This window comes from Typha latifolia, chromosome 6 (genome assembly GCF_019914945.1).
Source record: "Typha latifolia isolate L0001 chromosome 6, TyphaL0001v2, whole genome shotgun sequence".
NCBI lineage: Eukaryota > Viridiplantae > Streptophyta > Magnoliopsida > Poales > Typhaceae > Typha > Typha latifolia.
In genome coordinates, this window is record NC_133091.1 from 10,693,286 (window position 1) to 10,712,890 (window position 19,605).

Here is a 19,605-nt window from a genome sequence, read left to right on the forward strand (position 1 = left end):
GAACAGAATGAATCAATTTTAAATTTGAATTGACGGATGACCTAAGACTATTTTTGTCTTTTTCCAAGGAAGGTCGATAATCTTGAACTAATCTGAAACAGTCTCTAAGTTTACTCATCTCGTCGATCCATCCATCCTCTGCAATGCTTCGAAGTGCTCTCAGGTGTGTAGATCTTTCATTAATTCCCCCATTAAACCTCGAAATTCGTGCTCCTTCCTCAAATATAATAATCTTAGGGGCTTCTTTATCGGCTTCAGATGGAAGGGAAGCGCATGGAGGAGTGGTGGTGTGGTTGCTTCTGGTATTAATCGATCACTCTCCACTGACTCCGAGCAGGGAAGGTAATAAACTATTCTTATATATATATATATATATATATATATGTACTACGTGTCAATCAGAACTTCCCAAAGGCAAGGAGATTACTTTTGCAAAAATAATTGTTTGCAAAATAATAATAATGCCCATAAATTTATCTTTGTACAGAGTAATTATTTCCCTAATCCTTCAAATTAATTCTGTGTATCTGAGGAAGATTTCAATCTATGTCTTGAGAAGCTATAGAATTATGAGTTTGATGTTTAATATTCTACATTAAGGAGTGGATTTGAATTAAAACTAGTTAAGATCTTATATTTTAAATGATACATACGTGCAGGATTGAAAATCAAAACCTCCTACCATGATAACTTATTGTTAACTACTCTAAAATTCTAGACGGAAATTATATATTTGAACTGTCTCAATAAGAGAAATTCAATTGATTTAGGATGATTTCAATGGCTTTTACTACACATAATGAAATTAGATGATCTTAGGTGTGATTTCGCAAATTAATTTTCTTGTGAGGAAATATTACCGTCACTATAATTGGCAGTCTTATCCAAATTTTTGTAGGTTATCCGGCAAGGTAGCGGTCATAACAGGTGCTGCAAGCGGAATAGGCAAAGCCAGTGCAACTGAGTTTATCCGGCAGGGCGCCAAAGTTATCCTAGCCGATATCCAAACCCAACTTGGCGAGTCCACTGCCTCCCAACTCGGCCCGAACGCCACCTTCATCCAATGTGACGTCACCCAAGAATCACAGATCGCCGCCGCCATCGACCTCGCCGTCGCCCGGCACGGCCGGCTCGACATAGTTTTCAACAACGCCGCCATCGCTGGCCCCATCACGTCATCCATCACCACACTCAATCTGGCTAGCTTTGATCACACCATCGCCACCAATGTCCGCTCCGCGGTCGCGGGTATCAAACACGCCACCCGGGTGATGATACCCCACCGCGCCGGTTGCATCTTATGCACTGCAAGTGTTGCCGGTATCCTCGGCGGCCTCACGCCGCTTAGTTACACGGTGTCCAAGGTTGCGTTGATAGGATTGGTGCGGTCGGCGGCCGCGGAGTTAGTAAAAGATGGTATCAGAGTGAACTGCATCTCCCCACACGCTATACCGACGCCGATTGGGTTAAATGCGATGAGGGAGTTGTTTCCAGGGACCAATGACGAGCGACTGACGGAGATAATTTATGGCGCCGGAGAGCTAGAGGGGGCGAAATGCGAGGCGGTCGACATTGCGAAGGCTGCCGTGTACTTGGCTTCCGACGAGGCTAAGTATGTGAGTGGGCATAACCTTGTCGTTGATGGAGCTTTCAGTACATACAAAAGGGCAGGACTTTTCGTCAAGGACTGAACTTTGATTCCATTATTTGGACTACTGCAAGTATTGTTGTATTGGGAAGTTGTAATAACGCTGCTTCAGATGAGAAACTCGTGTACCTTATTTGTATTGTGAACTAAGTCTTAATATAATAAAAGGAATATATATATTCCTTGTTAAAAGCGTGCAAATAATAAAAAGGTATTAAATCCATAGGCTTAGAACTACAAAGATAAAGATAAAATCCCAACGCATAAGTATAGAAAAAATAATGGAAGTTGTTATTATATTTGTAAAAATTATTATTATATTTACGAAAGTTGTTAATATGTTTCTTTTTCTTCTTATTTTTTATTATTGCTTCTTTTTCTTAATTTACTTTACCATTAAAGTTGTTAAAAAACGATGAAATATGTATAGAAGAAAAAAAATAAAAATTATTAAAAGACAACGAAATGTAAATTTATTTGTATATAAAGAAAAGAATAAATAAGGCATAGAAGAAGAAGAAAAAGAAGAAGCAATAGCAAAAAAAAAGTAGTAGAAAATAAAACTATATATTAACAACTTTCATTGATTTTTAATATCTTTCGTTGTTTTTTCTATACATTACAGAATTTACATATTTCATCATTATAATTTATGTAGAAATAAATAATAATCATACAGAGTCATATTTTGATTGTATAGAAAAAAAAATTATTAAGGGATAGAAGAAGAAAAAATAATAACAGAAAAAAGTAGAAAAAAGTAGAAAACATAATAATCACTTTCATAAATATAATAACAACTCTCATTTATTTTTAACAAATTTTGTTCTTTTTTATACATTATAGAATTTACATACTTTACAATTATAATTTACATAAAAATAAATATTAATCATGTAGACTCATACTTTTGGTTATTTAACTAATCATAATTGACTCATCACTATCTCTGATTAATCTCTTACTTTATTAATTAATGATTAAATAGATAAACTTGTATAGAAAAAAGAAACAAGAGAAAATAAGAAAAAGAATAAAACATACTAACAACTTTCGCAAATATAATAATAGCTTTCACAAATATAATAACAATTTTTGTTGTTTTTTTCTACTATTGCTTCTTCTTCTTTTTCTTCTTTTTCTTCTTTTTCTTCTTCTTCTATGCCTTATTTATTCTTTTCTTTATATACAAGTCTCTCTTATCACTCTTTAATTAATAAAGTAAGAGATTAATTAGAGATAGTAGTGAAAATTTACATTTCATTGTCTTTTAATAATTTTCTTTTTTTTTCTTCTATACACATTTCATCTTTAGTGGTGAAGTAAATTAAGAAAAAGAAGCAACAATCGAAAATAAGAAGAAAAAAAAATATTAACAACTTTCATAAATATAATAATAATTTTCGTAAATATAATAACAATTTTTATTATTTTTTCTATACGCTTTCTATACAAGTCTCTTTTAATCATTCTCTTTTTTTTTCTATACAAAAGAGATAAAAAAAAGGAGCAGTTGAAGAAGAAGATGAAGGAAAGAAGAATAATAATAATTATTAGCAGCATATGAAGTAGAAGATAAGTACAGGTCATAGTTGAAAGAAAAGTAAGAAAACAACCTCAAGTACAAGGAAAACAAAAATATGACCATAGGCTATCAAATTGAAAACCAAGTAAATTTTCAGTGCAAATAACTGCAATTATTATTATTATGTTATTTAAAATATCATAATTACTATTAAAATTATTGGAGAAACTCTCTAATGTTGTGTAGTACAAGAGGATTAAGATCTAAGTATCTTGATACTAAAAAAAATGTACGTAAATCCTTAGGTATGTTATAATAATAATTAAAAAAATAATAAATGACCTAAGAGTAGGGCTGTAAAAATAAACGAGCGGCTCGGGTGCAGGCGCAACTCAGCTGAAGCTTGAGTTCGGCTCGACTTGGTTAGAAATGAGACGAGCTTGAGTTGTCAAAATCGGCTCGAAATTAATATTGAGCCGTGCTTGAGCTAGAGTCGGCTCGCTCAAGCTCGGCTCGATAGGATCGGTATAATAGAGTTATTACAAAACCCTATTCTCAAATGTCCAAATCCCACGTCTGTCCCTAGCCCACCTCCTCCTCCTTCGGCACCGAATCAGCGTTCCGAAGGGCGGTGATGCTGCGGTGCCAACCGCCACATCCTCCTTTGCCAAGCTTGAGGGAGATGCTGATGACGAAGGCAGCACCGATTGGGCTATGATAGTGGTGACGAGGATGCGAGAGCTCCTCGATTCGCCCGCCGAGATGGATTCGTTCCGGAACCAACTCGCTGCCAAGGTGACAACTACAATAGAGGACAGGGGGGCGAGGGAGGGGGGGATGAGGGCGACCGGATGGATGTTTCAAAGTGCAGTGATGCCATGGTGTCAGCCACCTCCTCCTCTTCCACAAGCTACCGACCGCCTCATCCTCCTTCGCCAAGCTTGAGGTAGATTCTAACAATGAAGGCAGCACCGATCGAACTATGGCAGTGACGACGAGGACGTGAGAGCTCCTTGATTCACCCGCCGAGATGGATCCGTTTCAGAACCGACTTGCTGCCAAGGTGGCAATAGCGATAGAGGAGGAAAATGGGATGAGGGCGACCGAATCGGCATTCCGGAGTGCGGTGATGTCACAATGTTGGCCGCCTCCTCCTCCTCAAGCTGCTGCGATTCTATTATGATTTGACCACATGGGTTAAGTCGAGTCAAGTCGAGTCGAGTCAAATTAGTTACTTAGCTTTATCTTTCTATTTTGAATTTCAAATAAATCGGATAATCCGCTTGTGGATCCGATCACTTAGCTTTATTTTTCTATTTTGAATTTTAAATAAATCTAATAATCCGCATGTGGATCCGATTTGTTAGGGATTTTACTCCTATAAATATGGGTGGATATGAGTTGATAATAATATCATTGAGAGAAATATGAGTTTAGCCAATTATTATTCTCGTCCTTATCTTTTTACATTAATTGTGGGATTATCTTTATCTTCATAGGAGTAGATCATAAGCCCTTCAAGCTTCCAAACCCGAGCCACCTCCTACCTCCAGCAACCACCCTACTACACGGCCGTCCACCACCCTCCGATGACCGCCGCAACGTCGAATATTACCGTTCTGCCCTCCCTGACACATCTTCACTATTTTATTTTTATCTTTTCATCCCGACCTTCGATTTAGGTGAAACTAGAGTCATTAGAACCCTAACTCACGAGGCTACTTCACCTAAATTTTCATAATCATCCTACAGACGGATCATTCCAGATCTGGTCAGTAACATTAGTATCAGAGATAGATTCCTCGAAAGATAGTTAACACGCGTTCCAAGGCCAACGAGGAGGCATCGACCAAGGAGGACCATGATCTCATCTTCGTTCCTATGGGAGTTGATCTGGCCACCCCCTCCAATCCCAGCAATTATCAATGAGGAGCCACCGGCGTGGGCAAAAGCTTTTTTAAAGCATTTTCGATCGAGTTGAAGGAAAACACGAAGGAGAACGCGAAGATCCAAACAGCCCTCAAAGACTCGATTCAGGCCTTGACGGAGGCCTTACTAGCCGGCCTCCACCGACCTTCGCTGCCAACGCCGTTGGCCACGACAGGACAAAGCCAAACTAAATCACCATTATCAACCCGTGAGAGAAGGGATGAGCCTGCCCAAATTGCGGCCTCAACCCCTCCTCCGACCACGGTGGGGACCCCTCCGGCCCTGCAGACCTTCCCAAATGCCGATGCCACATCGGAACCACCAGCAACAGCGTCTGCGAGATCATCTTCCCCAACCGTGGTGGGAGCTAGGGCCGAAAACCCTAGCTTCCCATCAGCGGCTATCCAGACGCTCACGACCCCTACCACCATGACCGATCTTTTCCATGAGGCCCCCGCACCCGAGCCCAAGCTGCCTTTCGCGGCTAGAAGATCGCCAGCCGCGGTGGTTCGTGCTGCAGCAAATTCGCGGCTGGTGGCCGTAGGGCCGACGCTCCCACGGCCACCGGCAGCCACAGCTAGCTTCCTAGGACCGACTGTCGGCCAGTGGTGGTCGCCGCAGCCATCGACGACCGTTAGGTGGCCAAACTCGACAGCCATAGCCGCAGGAGGCTACCCCTATGTCGGGGTAGCTCTGCCACAATTTTCCACCGCCACTACTCCATTGTAGTGGGGCCACTGGTCCCTTCCGCAGCCGTAGGGGGTCGGTGGACCGGCCGACGACACGCCAGGACCGCCGCTGCAACAGCTCGAGCCCGAGCTCGCGTTTGGCCCTCCACCGCCGCCGCTCATCGCCGCGAGGACCAGCCAGGGGTCGGCTGCTGGTGATCCCCGACCGAGCCTAGCCGCCGCCGCCCCCATGCAACCTTGTGGCGGCACCCCTAGGCCGAATTCCAAATTCAGCCCTAGGGTTAGGTTATTGGAATAAAGGAGATGAAGTGCACGATTTTTGAGGCAAGCCAAATTTTTGCGAACCGGTTTGACCACCTCGTGCAAACCAATTTGGAACCTATGAGCAAAACCCCGAGCATGAGTACGAGCCCGAGGAAGAATGGTGGAATGAACCGGTGGGCCCGCGTCGTTAGACTGAGCCAAACCCGTGTGCAGCCCGGGGGCGACATGAGCCAAACCCGTGGGCCTATGACCCACGAGACCAGCCTTAACCCCGAGGTCACTTCGCCCGTGATGACAGACCACATTTTGGGATCCAAGCTCGAACCATCAAGCTTGATTTTCTAAATTTTCTAGAGGAGACCTGCTAGATTGGACCTATCTAGTGGAGCAGTTTTTCACGTACCATGGCACGCCCGACCATCAGAAGGACCAGCTACCCTCATTTCACTTGGAGGGCATGGCGATTAGGTGGTACCAGTCGGTTGAGCGGACTTGACCATTTGAATCTTGGCAGGACTTTGCAGATGTGATTTGTGCTCGAATCGGTCTAACTCAGTACGAGGACTTTCAGGCCATGTTGAGTAAGCTAACTCAGTCAACAACAGTTTAAGCTTACCGGGAAGAGTTCGAGCAGATATGCAATCGAGTCACTAACTGGTCTGACTCGGCCCTGAAGAGTACCTTCATTAGTGGGCTTAGGCCTGACATTCAAGCTGAGGTCAAGGCTTTGAGGCCCACTACTTCTGAAGAGACCTTCTCCTTAGCTGTTCTGATGGAGTCCAAGTTGGATCAATTGAACCAGATCCCCAAAGAGGAGAGAAGAAAGGCGGCCTAAACCTATGGCACACTAGAGACGGCATCTGCTCCGACTCAGACTACACAAACGGCTCAGCCTAACCGACAGATGATCACGCGTCGCTTTGTACCCAACGACTTGGAAGAGCGCCGAAGAAAAGGCTTGTATTTTTACTATGATGACCGATTTACCCCCAGTCATAAATGCAAGCATCAGCCATCCCACGTCATGTTCCTAGGCGAACTCAAAGAAGACGAACCCGAATCTACTGATTGGCATGACAAGTTATATAAGTACAAGGATGCAAGAGACTAGTCACCTTGAGGACAAGGTGTCGGAAGTGCGGTGGATTGTTACGATCCGATCACATGGGTTAAGTCGAGTCAAGTCGAGTCGAGTCAAATTAGTTACTTAGCTTTATCTTTCTGTTTTGAATTTTAAATAAATTGGATAATTCGCTTATGGATCCGATCTGCTAGAGATTAGTTACTTAGCTTTATCTTTCTATTTTGAATTTTAAATAAATCTAATAATCCGCATGTGGATCCGATCTGTTAGGGATTTTAATCCTATAAATATGGGTGGATATGAGTTGATAATAATATCATTGAGAGAAATATGAGTTTAGCCAATTATTATTCTCGTCCTTATCTTTTTACATTAACTCTGAGATTGCCTTTATCTTCATAGGAGTAGATCATAACCCTAGATCCCCTTCAAGCTTCCAAACCCTAGCCACCTCCTACCTCCAACAGCCACCCTACTACACGGCCGTCCACCACCACCCTTGGTCATCCACCACCCTCCGACGACCGCCGCAACGTCGGATATTACCGTTCTGCCCTCCCTAACACATCTCCACTATTTTATTTTTATTTTTTCATTCTGACCTCCGATTTAGGTGAAACTAGAGCCATTAGAACCCTAACTCATGAGAGTACCTCCACCTAAATTTTCATAATTATCCTACGGACGGATCATTCCAGATCTGGTCTATAGAATGAATCGAGTTGAGTGGTTCAGCACGTTCCGTTTAAAGCCAAGAAGTAATCTCCAATAGTCTCTAAAAGGTAATCTCAAGATGATAATTGATGACCTCCTAAGGTTAGATTAAAACCTTTATATATATATATATTAGAAATAAGGTAGAATATTAAAAATAAGACAAAAAGATATCCAAACAAATTTCTTGAAGTAATGGATTCTATAAAGATTCATGATCTCGTTTGGATGCACTTCAAACGATTTGACTTAGATCTGTAGAATTATCTCAATAATTTCGAACAACATCTAAAGGTATGCACTAACGATAGAGTAGATAGTTGAATATAGAGTGGTCATTGATGTGCATTTGAATATGACATCATTTGAGCACTTTAATGACGATTTTAAATACTTTAATTTTAAAATTAATCTTCCACTTTAATATTCTTCATCAAATATCTTATAAATTATCATAACTTGCCTATATATATATATATATATATAATATAGGCGCATTAAATGAATAAAAATTATGTTTTGAAGTACAATTTGTTAATTACATGAGTACAAATAAAACCTTACATATAATTTTTATATATCGTGCATCCATTTAATATTCTCAATTTTGAGCAAAAGAGGTATTTTGATCATGAAATATATTTTAATTCTAATACCACTTGTCAAAAAATTATGATGCACTATAGGATAACGAGGAATTATAAGCTTGCAACAAAAAAAAAGAGTGTCGGCTTAATTTTTTTTATTTTTATAGAATTTGTTAGTCTAAAAGGGACGGAATCTCAATTATAGGTGAGATGATCTATATTTTTAACCTGTAATTGAGATGGCCAATATTTAAGATAAGAGATAGAGGAGAGAAAGATAATCTCAACTGTAGCTGAGGTGATATGTAATTAAATGTCATCTAATCTAAGAGCTAAATAATAATTATACTAACTATTTTTTAAAAGTTGTATAATGAAAAAAAATTATCATATTATTGTTTAATTATTAGATGAGAATAAGTGTATTCCTATTCCATGTATAAGTGAACCAAGACTATCACAAATGAAGAAGATACACGTTCCATCGTTTTCAGTATACAACATCAGCCCCACCCTTAACAACAAAAATGAAAACAAAAAATATCCTTTCTACCTTGCTATAAAGCTCTCGTTCCCTCCACTGTACCTCTCCATAAACAGAAATAATAATAATAGAAAACAACAACTCATCGATCACCCACGACATCGACCACCACTTCCTCCCTCCATTTCTCACCCACCTTCTTCTTCATCCCAAGCCTAAGAAAAATACACTCATCCCGAAAGAAACGACTAGAAACAAGGTTTTTTTATATATAAAATATTACAAACGAAGAGAATAAAGTCTATCAACAAACTTAATGGTTTACTTATAAATAGTTAATATTAGAACCGATGGTTCGATAATCTTGAGCTAATATGAAACAGTTTGGTGTAATTAATTTGGCAGCCTTAATTGACCTGTGGACTTTTGTGAACGTATCATAATAACACACATGGCTAAGCTTTATATAGTCTCCCCCGCCCCGCCCCGCCCCGCCCCGCCCCCTTCTCCTCTCTCTCTCTCTCTCTCTCTCTCTCTCTCTCTCTCTCTCTCTCTCTCTAAGTTTACTCATCTCGTTAATCCATCCATCCTCTGCAATGCTTCGAAGTGCTCTCAGGTGCGTAGATCTCTCGTTAATTCCCATTAAACCTCAAAATTCGTGCTCCTTCCTCAAATATAATAATCTTAGGGGTTTCTTTATCGGCTTCAGATGGGAGGGAAGTGCATGGAGGAGTGGTGGTATGGTTGCTTCTGGTATTAACCGATTACTCTCCACTGACTCCGAGCAGGGAAGGTAATAAACTATTCTTAATTCCTTTTTTCCATTAAAAGACAATACAAAAATAATTGTTTGCAAAATAATAATTATGCCCATAAATTTATCTTTGTACAGAGTAATTATTTCCCTATTCCTTCAAGATTTCAATCTATGTCTTGAGAAGCTATAGAATTATAAGTTTGATATTTAAGATTCTACATTAAGGAGTGGATTTGAACTAAAACTAGTTAAGATCTTATATTTTAAATGATAGATACGTACGGGATTAAAAATTCAAAACCTCCTACCATGATAACTTCTTGTTAACTACTCTAAAATTCTAAATTATTAATTTTATAGGAAAATTTACTAAACCATCCTGTGTTTTGTCTTTATTACTATTCACACCCTACAATTTAGAAATTTATTATTCAACCTCTTTATTTTATTTAAAATGGCTAAAAACCACACTGCTATTAGTTTAATTAACTACTGAGGTAATATCCTTGAATACGATTTTATTACGATTAAGATAAAATAAAAATAAATGAAGAATTAAATTTTGAAATCAAATTAGTTATCTCTATTTGAATTACAACATTCTACAATTATTCCAACTTTTCAGTCAGCCACGGTGCTAATGGGCCATATGTTTTGTTGGAATTATTCAACTAATGTAGACAGGATAGATTTGGAATTAGTGGGCTCTCTAATCTAACCTATCCCTGGCTACTAATTAGCTGTTGGAAAAAATGACATTGGCTATTTTTTTTAGAGAAGTGTCGCCCTAAATATAGTTGCCATTAAAATTTAAACTCGGGTGCTTTCATACAACATCAGCCGCCGTTTTAATATAAAATGTTTTCTTTATTTTAAAGTCATTAGATCTGTAACTTTTAAATTATAAAAATATTGTATAATTTTGTTACAAATGAATTGTTTCAGATCTAGTTTAGAAGAGAAACATTTTTATTGATTTTTTTAAGGATTTTTCTAATGTGAAGTATCTACCTTATATTCATAAACTTACGGGAATTGCTTTGGGTCCTTGTACTGTTCTTATAAATGTTGAATGTGTAAGATTTCTTATGTCGTGTGTGTGTGTATATATATATATAATTATTTGATTTAATTAAAACCACAATCTTTTCATTTACTGCACTCTTACTCCTACTAAAACTTACCACTTTTTCATGCATTGCACTTTACCGTATCATATATATGATATTGAGATGACTTGATCCATATTGGCTCCATTCACGGTATTGGGTTCATTGGGATGAGCTTATTTATCTAGTTGAGTTTTATTAGAAGAAAAAGAAAAATGATTTTTACCAGGACTGCATTCGAATGGAAATGCGAACGTTTGCACACGTTCGCAAAAACAGAGAACGCAAATTATGCGTTCGAACAAAATCGGGTTGTTCGAACGCGGTTGTTCGAATGGCTGCATACGTTCGCATCGATAGAGAACTGAAATTCCGGGTTCGAACACGATCGAGCGCATTCAAACGCACCGCGGTGAAAGTTGTTGGTTTGTAGAGTTGTTTAACTTAGTTGATCAGTTCCTAGGATGAGCCTCTATAAATATTTGGAGGAAACCCTAATTGAAGTTTATCTTGGATAATTGAAATTGGCTTTAGTCTTTATCTCCTTCTCAACTTGTCTCTAGCCATTGACGCCCTCTTCCACTTTCCTTCTTCCACCGCCCAAGTCTTTGGTCGACCTCTTCCAGCTTCTAACCACCCTCTTCTATAATAACTTATCCCCCTTTACACCAAGAAGTAAACCTAGCATTTATCTAGCCATTGGAGGGCTATCAAACTAGGATTTGATTGATCTTCGGCCACTATTTGCCCAATATCTTAAAATCTAATCGTCCAAACCCGGTAATCTTAGATTCGTTTGCAAGCTCTTTTCTAGATCAACAACATATCAAAAATTTAGAAAGATCCATCTGTTAGATTGTTCGTAGAACCCTTTAGAAGTTACGAGTCTAATCGAGTCCAAAACCGTTGCGGATCTGATCAAACCGGTTCGTAACAACTGGTATCAAAGCCAACGTTCATCGAACCATCATGGCTACCACAAGGTTGAAGGCGGCTAAGCAAGCAAGCAATCAAAGCTGGAGACAAACCACATGGCTCCGTCAAGATCTCCATCCCTCATAGCTCATGAGGACGGACAGAAGGCCCTCCTGATCACGTGCAAACCCTGACACTCATGGCATAAATGTTGTTGGAGATCAAGGCCACCCTTGCTGACAAGAACCATTATCCTCCAAGGTGTACCCATGAGCGTCATCAAAGACATGAAGATCACTCTTTACCTAGAGAGGGGAATTGACGAGGACCGATATTGGAGGCACCATGGCAATAACACGACGAACCGGCACGGCGCTGCATTGGCTTACCACCTTTGCACCCAAGGGAACCTATAGCACCACATCCAGAAGAGGATCCTTGAGATAAGTGGGAGGAGCCCCCACATCAACCAAGGGTCCAGCAAAATGAGCCGCTTCACTAAGGACGCGACCAAATGCTACAACCCTGCATAATTCGAGTCGATTTTCCTAAATTCAGCGGTGGTGACCCGTTGGATTGGATTTATAAGATAGAGCAATTCTTCACTTATTAAGGGACACCTAATCACCAAAATATGCTTCTAGTCTCATTCCACCTTGAAGACATAGCCGTGAGATGGTTTCAAGCAGCATTTCGCGTGCGAGCTTTCGCCACTTAGAAGGAGTTCGCCGACGCGCTGTGTGCGTTTTGGATCCTTTGACTATGATGACTTCCAAGCCATCTTGACGAAGTTAACCAAAAAGATCTTTGTAAGAGCCTATCAAGAGGAGTTAAAAAATATTAGCAATCGAGTCCACAGGTGGTTGGACTCAGCCTTCAGAAGCACTTTCGTCTCCGAGCTTTGTCGAGATATTCAAGCTGAAGTCAGAGCATCTCATCCTACAACCTTGTTGGAAGCCTTTTCAGTGGCTCAAATGATGAAAAAGAAGATAAAGAAGTTGAACGCGACTCACCGTCCAACATGGAGCACTAGTGACCCGCGCGTTAACCCTAGACCATCGGTCTCGGGTGTAGCACATTTGGGGTGGGTTCAGCCAAACCTTAATCGGCCACCCCCACCACGGACAGGCCCTAACCCTAGGGGACAGCCACAGATGATGGGACGTCACCTTACACCAGCAGAGATTGAAGATTGGCGCTCGAAGGGCTTATGCTTCTATTGCGACGAGCGTTTCACACTAGGCCACAAATGTTCCAAACAGCCCGCGACCATCATGCTCATGGAAGAGATGATCAAGGATGATCCCATTGAAGATCTTGAGGAGTAGCAAGAGGAAGATGTGGGCCACACCGAAGAGGACAAATTGCTTGAAATTCAAGCCGAACTCTCCTTTCATTCTCTTGCCGGCGAGTCGACTCTGAAAACTCTTCGAGTTGAAGGTATGATCACGAAGAATAAAGTCCTAATTCTTATTTATTCAGGAAGCACCCACAATTTTTTTGTGGAATCTCAGATGGTGTGGCGTTTGGGATTGGAGTCGGAGCCTTTCAACAACTTTGATGTAATTATCAATTATGGCACCATGTTGAGAACGGAGGGCATATGCCGCAAGGTCCAGCTGCAAATTTAGGGCCATGTCTTCTGAATTGATATTTATCCGTTGGTTCTACGAGGAGCTGACTTGGTGCTTCGGGTGCAATGGCTTCGGAATCTTGGACCGGTCACCTTCAACTTCACCACCATGGTGATGGAGTTCAGTCGTGAAGGCCAACCAATCTAGCTATTGGCTACATCAAGCATGGAAGCCAAAAGGGCACTGCAGTCCCTATAGGGGTTGCCGAAACTCAGGTGTCGCGAGTTTCTCATACAACTCATTAAAAGGGCCAAGGACGTGGACGATCCATTATACTTACCCGCTGATTTAAATCCTCTTTTGCAATAATTATAAGATGTATTCCAGTAGCCACATGGATTGCCTCCATCTAGGGCGTAAGGCCATCGCATCGAGATCATGCCCGGGAGGTTTCAGCAAAATATGAGGCCATACCATTATCTCTTCATCTAAAAGGAAGCTATAACAAAGATAGTCCAAGAGATGTTGTCCAGCGAAGTGATAAGACCAAGTTGAAGCTTCTATTCTTCACCGATCTTGCTTGTGCGGAAGAATGATGGGTCATGGCGGTTTTGTGTGGACTATCGAGCTCTCAATTCTATCACTGTCAAAGATCGGTATCCCATACCAATGATTGAAGAGTTGCTGGATGAATTGGCGGGTGCATGTTACTTCTCAAAGCTGGATTTGAGGGCGGGATACCATCAAATCAGAGTCAAACTATTCGATTTGCACAAGATGGTGTTTAGAACTTATAATGGGCACTACAAGTTTCTTGTTATGACTTTTAGTCTTACCAATGCTCCCGCCACCTTTCAGAGCTCAATGAATGATATCTTTAGGCCTCATTTGAGGCAATATGTGTTGATATTCTTTGATGATATATTGGTATACAGCCGTACATGGGAAGAGCATTTGCAACATCTTCGGACGGTACTTGGCCTATTGCGGCAATATAAGTTAAAAGAAAAGGACTCCAAGTGTTCATAAGGGCAACAAAGGGTCGACTACCTGGGCCACATCATATCTAAATATGACGTGGAAGCTAACCCTAAGAAGATCTAAAGCATGGTGGATTGGCTGCCCCCCAAGACTACTGAGGAGCTATGTAGTTTCCTCGATTTAACCGGCTACTTTCGCCGGTTTGTAGAAAACTATTGTAAGGTTGTAGCTTCCCTCACGGCCTTGCTGTAGAAGGGTGCATTCACATGGATGGACAAAGCAAGGGAAGTATTTGAAGCCTTGAAGAAGGTGATGATCTCAGGCTCGATCCTTGTTTTAGTTGATTTTACCAAACTGTTCACCATTGAGTGCGACGCATTTGGAGTCGACGTTAGGGCTGTTTTAATACAAGAAGGCAGATCTATGGCCTACATGAGCAAGGCTTTTTCTGAGCGTTCATAGTTGCTATCTACCTATGAAAGAGAGATGCTTGCCATCATCCATGCTATCACTAAGTAGAGCCTTATCTCATCGGGCGACACTTCACGATCCGCACCGATCAAAGGAATTTGTCATACTTCTTTGGGCAGCGCATACATACACCAGTCCAGCAAATGTGGGTGTCTAAGCTACTTGAATACGACTATGAGTTAGTGTATAAAAAGGGGATCAAAAATAGCACCCCGATGCCTTATCTAGGTGCTCGAATCCAGCCGAGTTGGCAGTGATTTCAGCGCCAATTTTTCCTTTTTTCCAGCAGCTATGGGAGGCTTACAAGAACAATTCGGACACCATGAGGATGTTGGACGACCTTACTACAGATCCTAGCTGTATGCAAGGAGTGGTGGTGAAGGATGGACTCTTGGTGGACAAAGGCAAGATCATTATTCCAGCTGACTATTACTTGCGCTTGGAGTTGATACTCCACTTTCATGACTGCTCCATGGCTAGATATGAAGGGGTGTTGCGCACCTATAAATGGCTGAGTCAGAGTTACACATGGGCTGGAATGAAGAAGGATGTACAAGCCTATATCAAGGCTTGTGAAGTGTGTCAAAGAGCAAAGACGAAGTCGGCAAAGCCTATTGGATTGCTACAATCGCTTTTCGATTCCAATGAAGGTTTGAGAGGATGTCGCCATGGATTTCATTGACGGTCTTTCCAAGGCCAAAGGACATTTCGTGATATTGGTGGTGGTAGATCGCCTTAACAAGTATGTACATTTTTTAGCTTTGGCGCATCCTTACACGGCAAAGAAGGTCGCAGAGGTTTATGTGCGCAACATGGCCAAGATGTATGGTATGCCAAAATTGATTGTTTTATATTGTGATCCTATATTTGTGAGTTAATTTTGGCAGGAATTATTTGCGCTCTAAGGGACTACCTTCCGTATGAGTTTAGCCTATCATCCTCAAACGGACGACCAATCGAGGTGCTGAATCATTGCTTAGAGCAATACTTACGATGCTTTGTCAGCAAGCGACCGCGACAGTGGTTATCTTATTTGCCATGGGTTGAGTGATCATACAACACAACCTTTCATTCGGCCATTAGTATGACCCCGCTCGAGACTGTCTATGGATAGCCACCTCTGACCTTGCATACATACTTGCCATCGGCTCGAGTCGACCAAACTAAGGTGGATGCGGTTTTGCAAGATCGTGATGAGGTGTTGAGGAGACTCAAGATGCAGTTAGCGGCTGCCCAAAACTAGATAAAGTAAGTATATGACCACGCCACCGAGAGAGGTCCTTCTTGATTGGGAACTAGGTCTACATCAAGCTCGAACCATACCGGCAAAACTCGGTTAGACCCATTCCTAATCAAAATTTGGCTCCAAAGTTTTATGGACCATACCAGGTGATCGAGAGGATTATGCATGTGGCATACCGCCTAGACTTACCTGTGGAGGCGCGGATACACCAAGTTTTTCACGTCTCAAGCCTTAAGGCTCGAGTTCCCCCTATTGAGCCAATTGGAGCTGTTCCACCCGAGCCAATTATGATTGAAGTCGATGAGTCAGAATCCCAACCGAGTACTCCTATTCCAGTTTGAATTGTAGCCCGATGACGCACTAGAGTCCAAGATGAGTGGGTGACTAAGGTTTTGGTGGAGTGGCAAGGACGCATAGTGGACGAGGCGACTTGGATGCCCGAATCCGACTTCATGGAACGATATCCTGAGCTGACACCTTGAGGGCAAGGTGAATGGAAGCGTAGTGGAGTGATATGACTCGATCCATATTGGCTTCACTCGTAGCATTGGGTTCATTGGGATGAGCTTATTTATCTATTTGAGTTTTATTAGAAGCAAAAAAAAAAGAATTTTTGTCGGGCCGCGTTGAACGGGAATGCGAACGCCTGCACACATTCGGAAAAATAGAGAAAACAAATTGTGCGTTTGAACGCGGTTGTTCGAACGCCTGCATACGTTCGCATCGACAGAGAACTAAAATTCTACATTCAAACGCGATCGGGAGCGTTCGAACGCACCGCGGCGAAAATTGTTGGTTTGTTATTAGGGAGGAAAGAGTAACCATAGAAAAGGAGAGAAGAAAGAGAGAGGAAGCATAACAAATGACTACCGCCAATCGCTCGATCGGCAAAAATTGTGAAGCTAAAGAGATGGGATTGGCCATTGTGCCTTGTTTAACTTAGTTGATGGGTCCCTAGGGTGAGTTTCTATAAATATGTGGAGGAAACCCTAATTGGAGTTTCTATAAATATGTGGAGGAAACCCTAATTGGAGTTTATCTTGAATAATTGAAATTGGCTTTGGCATTTATCTACTTCTCAACTTGTCTCTAGCTATTGGCACATTCTCCCACCTCTCTCTTTTTACCGCCCAAGTCTTTGGTCGGCCTCTTCTAGCTTCTAACACTCCTCTTCTACAACAACTTCTCCCCTTCCACCCCAAGAATCAAACCTAGCATCTATCTAGCTATTGGAGGGCTACCAAGCTAGGATTCAATTGACCTTTGGCTACTATTTGGCCAATATCTTGAAATTTAACCGTCCAAATTCAGTAATCTTAGATTCGTTGGCAAGCTCTTTTCTAGAATGACAACATATCAAAAATTTAGAAAGATCCGTTTGTTAGATTGTTCGCAGAACTCTTTGGAAGTTACGAGCCTAATCGAGTCTAGAACTGTTGCGGATCGGATCAGACTGATTCGTAATAGATATCTTACTCATCGGAATTACACCCAATTTGGAGTCCTCAAATGAAAGGATTGGGGGTGAATCCGAAATTCTACTTGAAGGAAATTCTATAATTGGCACTTTCTCAATAAGAGAATTTCAATTGATTTAGGATGATTTCAATAGTTTTTACTACACATAATGAAATTAGATGATTGTAGGTGTGATTTCGCAAGAATTAATTTCTATCTTAACCAAAAAAAGTTATATTTTATAATTGCTCTTGATGTAATAATTAATGAAATTTTACCTATACTGATTGTTTTTTCATCTATTCTTACTATTCTCATCTTCCCCAAGTCAGATATGTTTGATTTAGTTTATTTAATAAATAAATTATTGATAAAATTGGCATACTTATCCAAATTTTTGTAGGTTATCCGGCAAGGTAGCGGTCATAACCGGTGCAGCAGGCGGAATAGGCAAAGCCAGTGCAACCGAGTTTATCCGCCAGGGCGCCAAAGTTATCCTGGCCGATATCCAAACCCAACTCGGCGAGTCCATTGCCTCCCAACTCGGTTCGAACGCCACCTTCATCCAATGTGACGTCACCCAAGAGTCACAGCTCGCCGCCGCCATCGACCTCGCCGTCGCTAGGCACGGTCGGCTCGACATAGTTTTCAACAACGCCGCCATCGCCGGCCCCGTCACATCATCCATCACCGCACTCAATCTGGCCGGCTTTGATCACACCATGGTCACCAATGTCCGCTCCGCGGTCGCGGGTATCAAACACGCCGCCCGAGTGATGATACCTCGCCGCTCTGGTTGCATCTTATGCACTGCGAGTATCGGCGGTATCCTCGGCGGCATCACGCCGCTTAGTTACACGGTGTCGAAGGTTGCGTTGATAGGATTGGTGCGGTCGGCGGCCGCGGAGTTAGTCAAAGATGGTATTAGAGTGAACTGCATCTCCCCGCACGCGATACCGACGCCGATTGGGTTAAATGCGATGAGGGAGTTGTTTCCAGGGGTCGATGACGAGCGACTAACGGAGATGATTTATGGCGCCGGAGAGCTAGTGGGGGCGAAATGCGAGGCGATCGACATTGCGAAGGCTGCCGTGTACTTGGCTTCCGACGAGGCTAAGTATGTGAGTGGGCATAACCTTGTCGTTGATGGAGCTTTCACCACATACAAAAGCGCGGGGCTTTTCGTCGAGGACTGAATTAACTTTGATTCCAATATTTGGACTACTGCAAGTATGTTATATTGGGAAGTAGTAATAACACTGTTTCAGATGAGAAGCTTCTGTACCTTATAGTCTTAATATAATAAAAATAATATATATATAGATAAAGGCGTGCAAATAATACAAAGGTAAGATAAAATCCCAACGCATAAATATAAGATATTTAATTTGTATTTAGAATGGGGTTTCTTTACTTGTAATAATATACTCTACTGTTCATAGTAAATATATATTGTTTGCATTTCTTTGTAACAAAATGTGTATCTCTTTAAACTGAATTTGTTCATTTTTATACTAGATGCACATTTTTTCATATAAGAAATATACACAAGATCTTAGTTTTGTTATTTTGAAAACTAAAATATTTTTGTCTGCAAATGCCCTATATATATATATATATATGTATGTATTAGATAATTTAAAAATTAAATATTTAACAAATAAAACAACGTTGTATAAATATTTTGTCGTTGAGTTAAAGATCGTGAGAAGGATGAATAGAGTTAATATAATTAATACACTACCAAACAAACGATTGAAGCTTGACATGCAAATCAGGTACTTGGCAGCCATTGATTGGCTGTGATATCAGCAATTGAGAGTAAAAATATTAAGCAACTCTTCGTTTGCATCCTGACTACAAGAAATCCATGCAGTTGGGTGCCGCAGACGATCGGGCGTTGAAAAATAACACTTTTATAGGTGGTTTCTTTTTCCCCCCCCCCCCTCAAGTGGGTGCTACATCGAGTATAGTTGCTTTCTAATACCACGGTTTTAATATACGTAAGTTGGATGAAAAATATAAGTGATTTTGTGGTACTCATGAACCGAGACTCATAATGATGGTAAATCAAATACTGCACTTTGCTAAATCAAGTAATTAAGTTTGAATAGCAACCCTCGATAAGCTTTTAACTTTTTAGAATAATTGAGGAGTTAACATGAGCTTTTAG

The 19,605-nt window shown here is 41.0% G+C and overlaps 2 protein-coding genes across 4 annotated transcripts; both read left to right on the forward strand.

Annotated features, from left to right (window-relative positions):
* Positions 1–1,840, forward strand: LOC140791504 (momilactone A synthase-like). Of its 2 annotated transcripts, none has more exons than XM_073142105.1 (3): positions 1–163; positions 238–342; positions 899–1,840. In XM_073142105.1, the coding sequence occupies exons 1-3, from the start codon at positions 144–146 to the stop codon at positions 1,689–1,691; spliced, it is 918 nt and encodes a 305-aa protein (XP_072998206.1). In that variant the 5' UTR covers positions 1–143; the 3' UTR covers positions 1,692–1,840. The 2 variants fall into 2 exon arrangements, with proteins under 2 accessions (XP_072998206.1, XP_072998207.1); XM_073142106.1 differs by having other exon boundaries at positions 259–342.
* Positions 1,841–9,352: 7,512 nt separating this feature from the next.
* LOC140790839 (momilactone A synthase-like) lies at positions 9,353–18,760 on the forward strand. 2 transcript variants are annotated; one of them, XM_073141130.1, is made up of 3 exons: positions 9,353–9,540; positions 9,634–9,717; positions 17,836–18,760. In XM_073141130.1, exons 1-3 carry the CDS (start codon positions 9,521–9,523, stop codon positions 18,626–18,628), a joined length of 897 nt encoding a protein of 298 aa, XP_072997231.1. In that variant the 5' UTR covers positions 9,353–9,520; the 3' UTR covers positions 18,629–18,760. The 2 variants fall into 2 exon arrangements, with proteins under 2 accessions (XP_072997231.1, XP_072997230.1); XM_073141129.1 differs by having other exon boundaries at positions 9,361–9,540; positions 9,613–9,717.
* Positions 18,761–19,605: the final 845 nt, after the last annotated feature.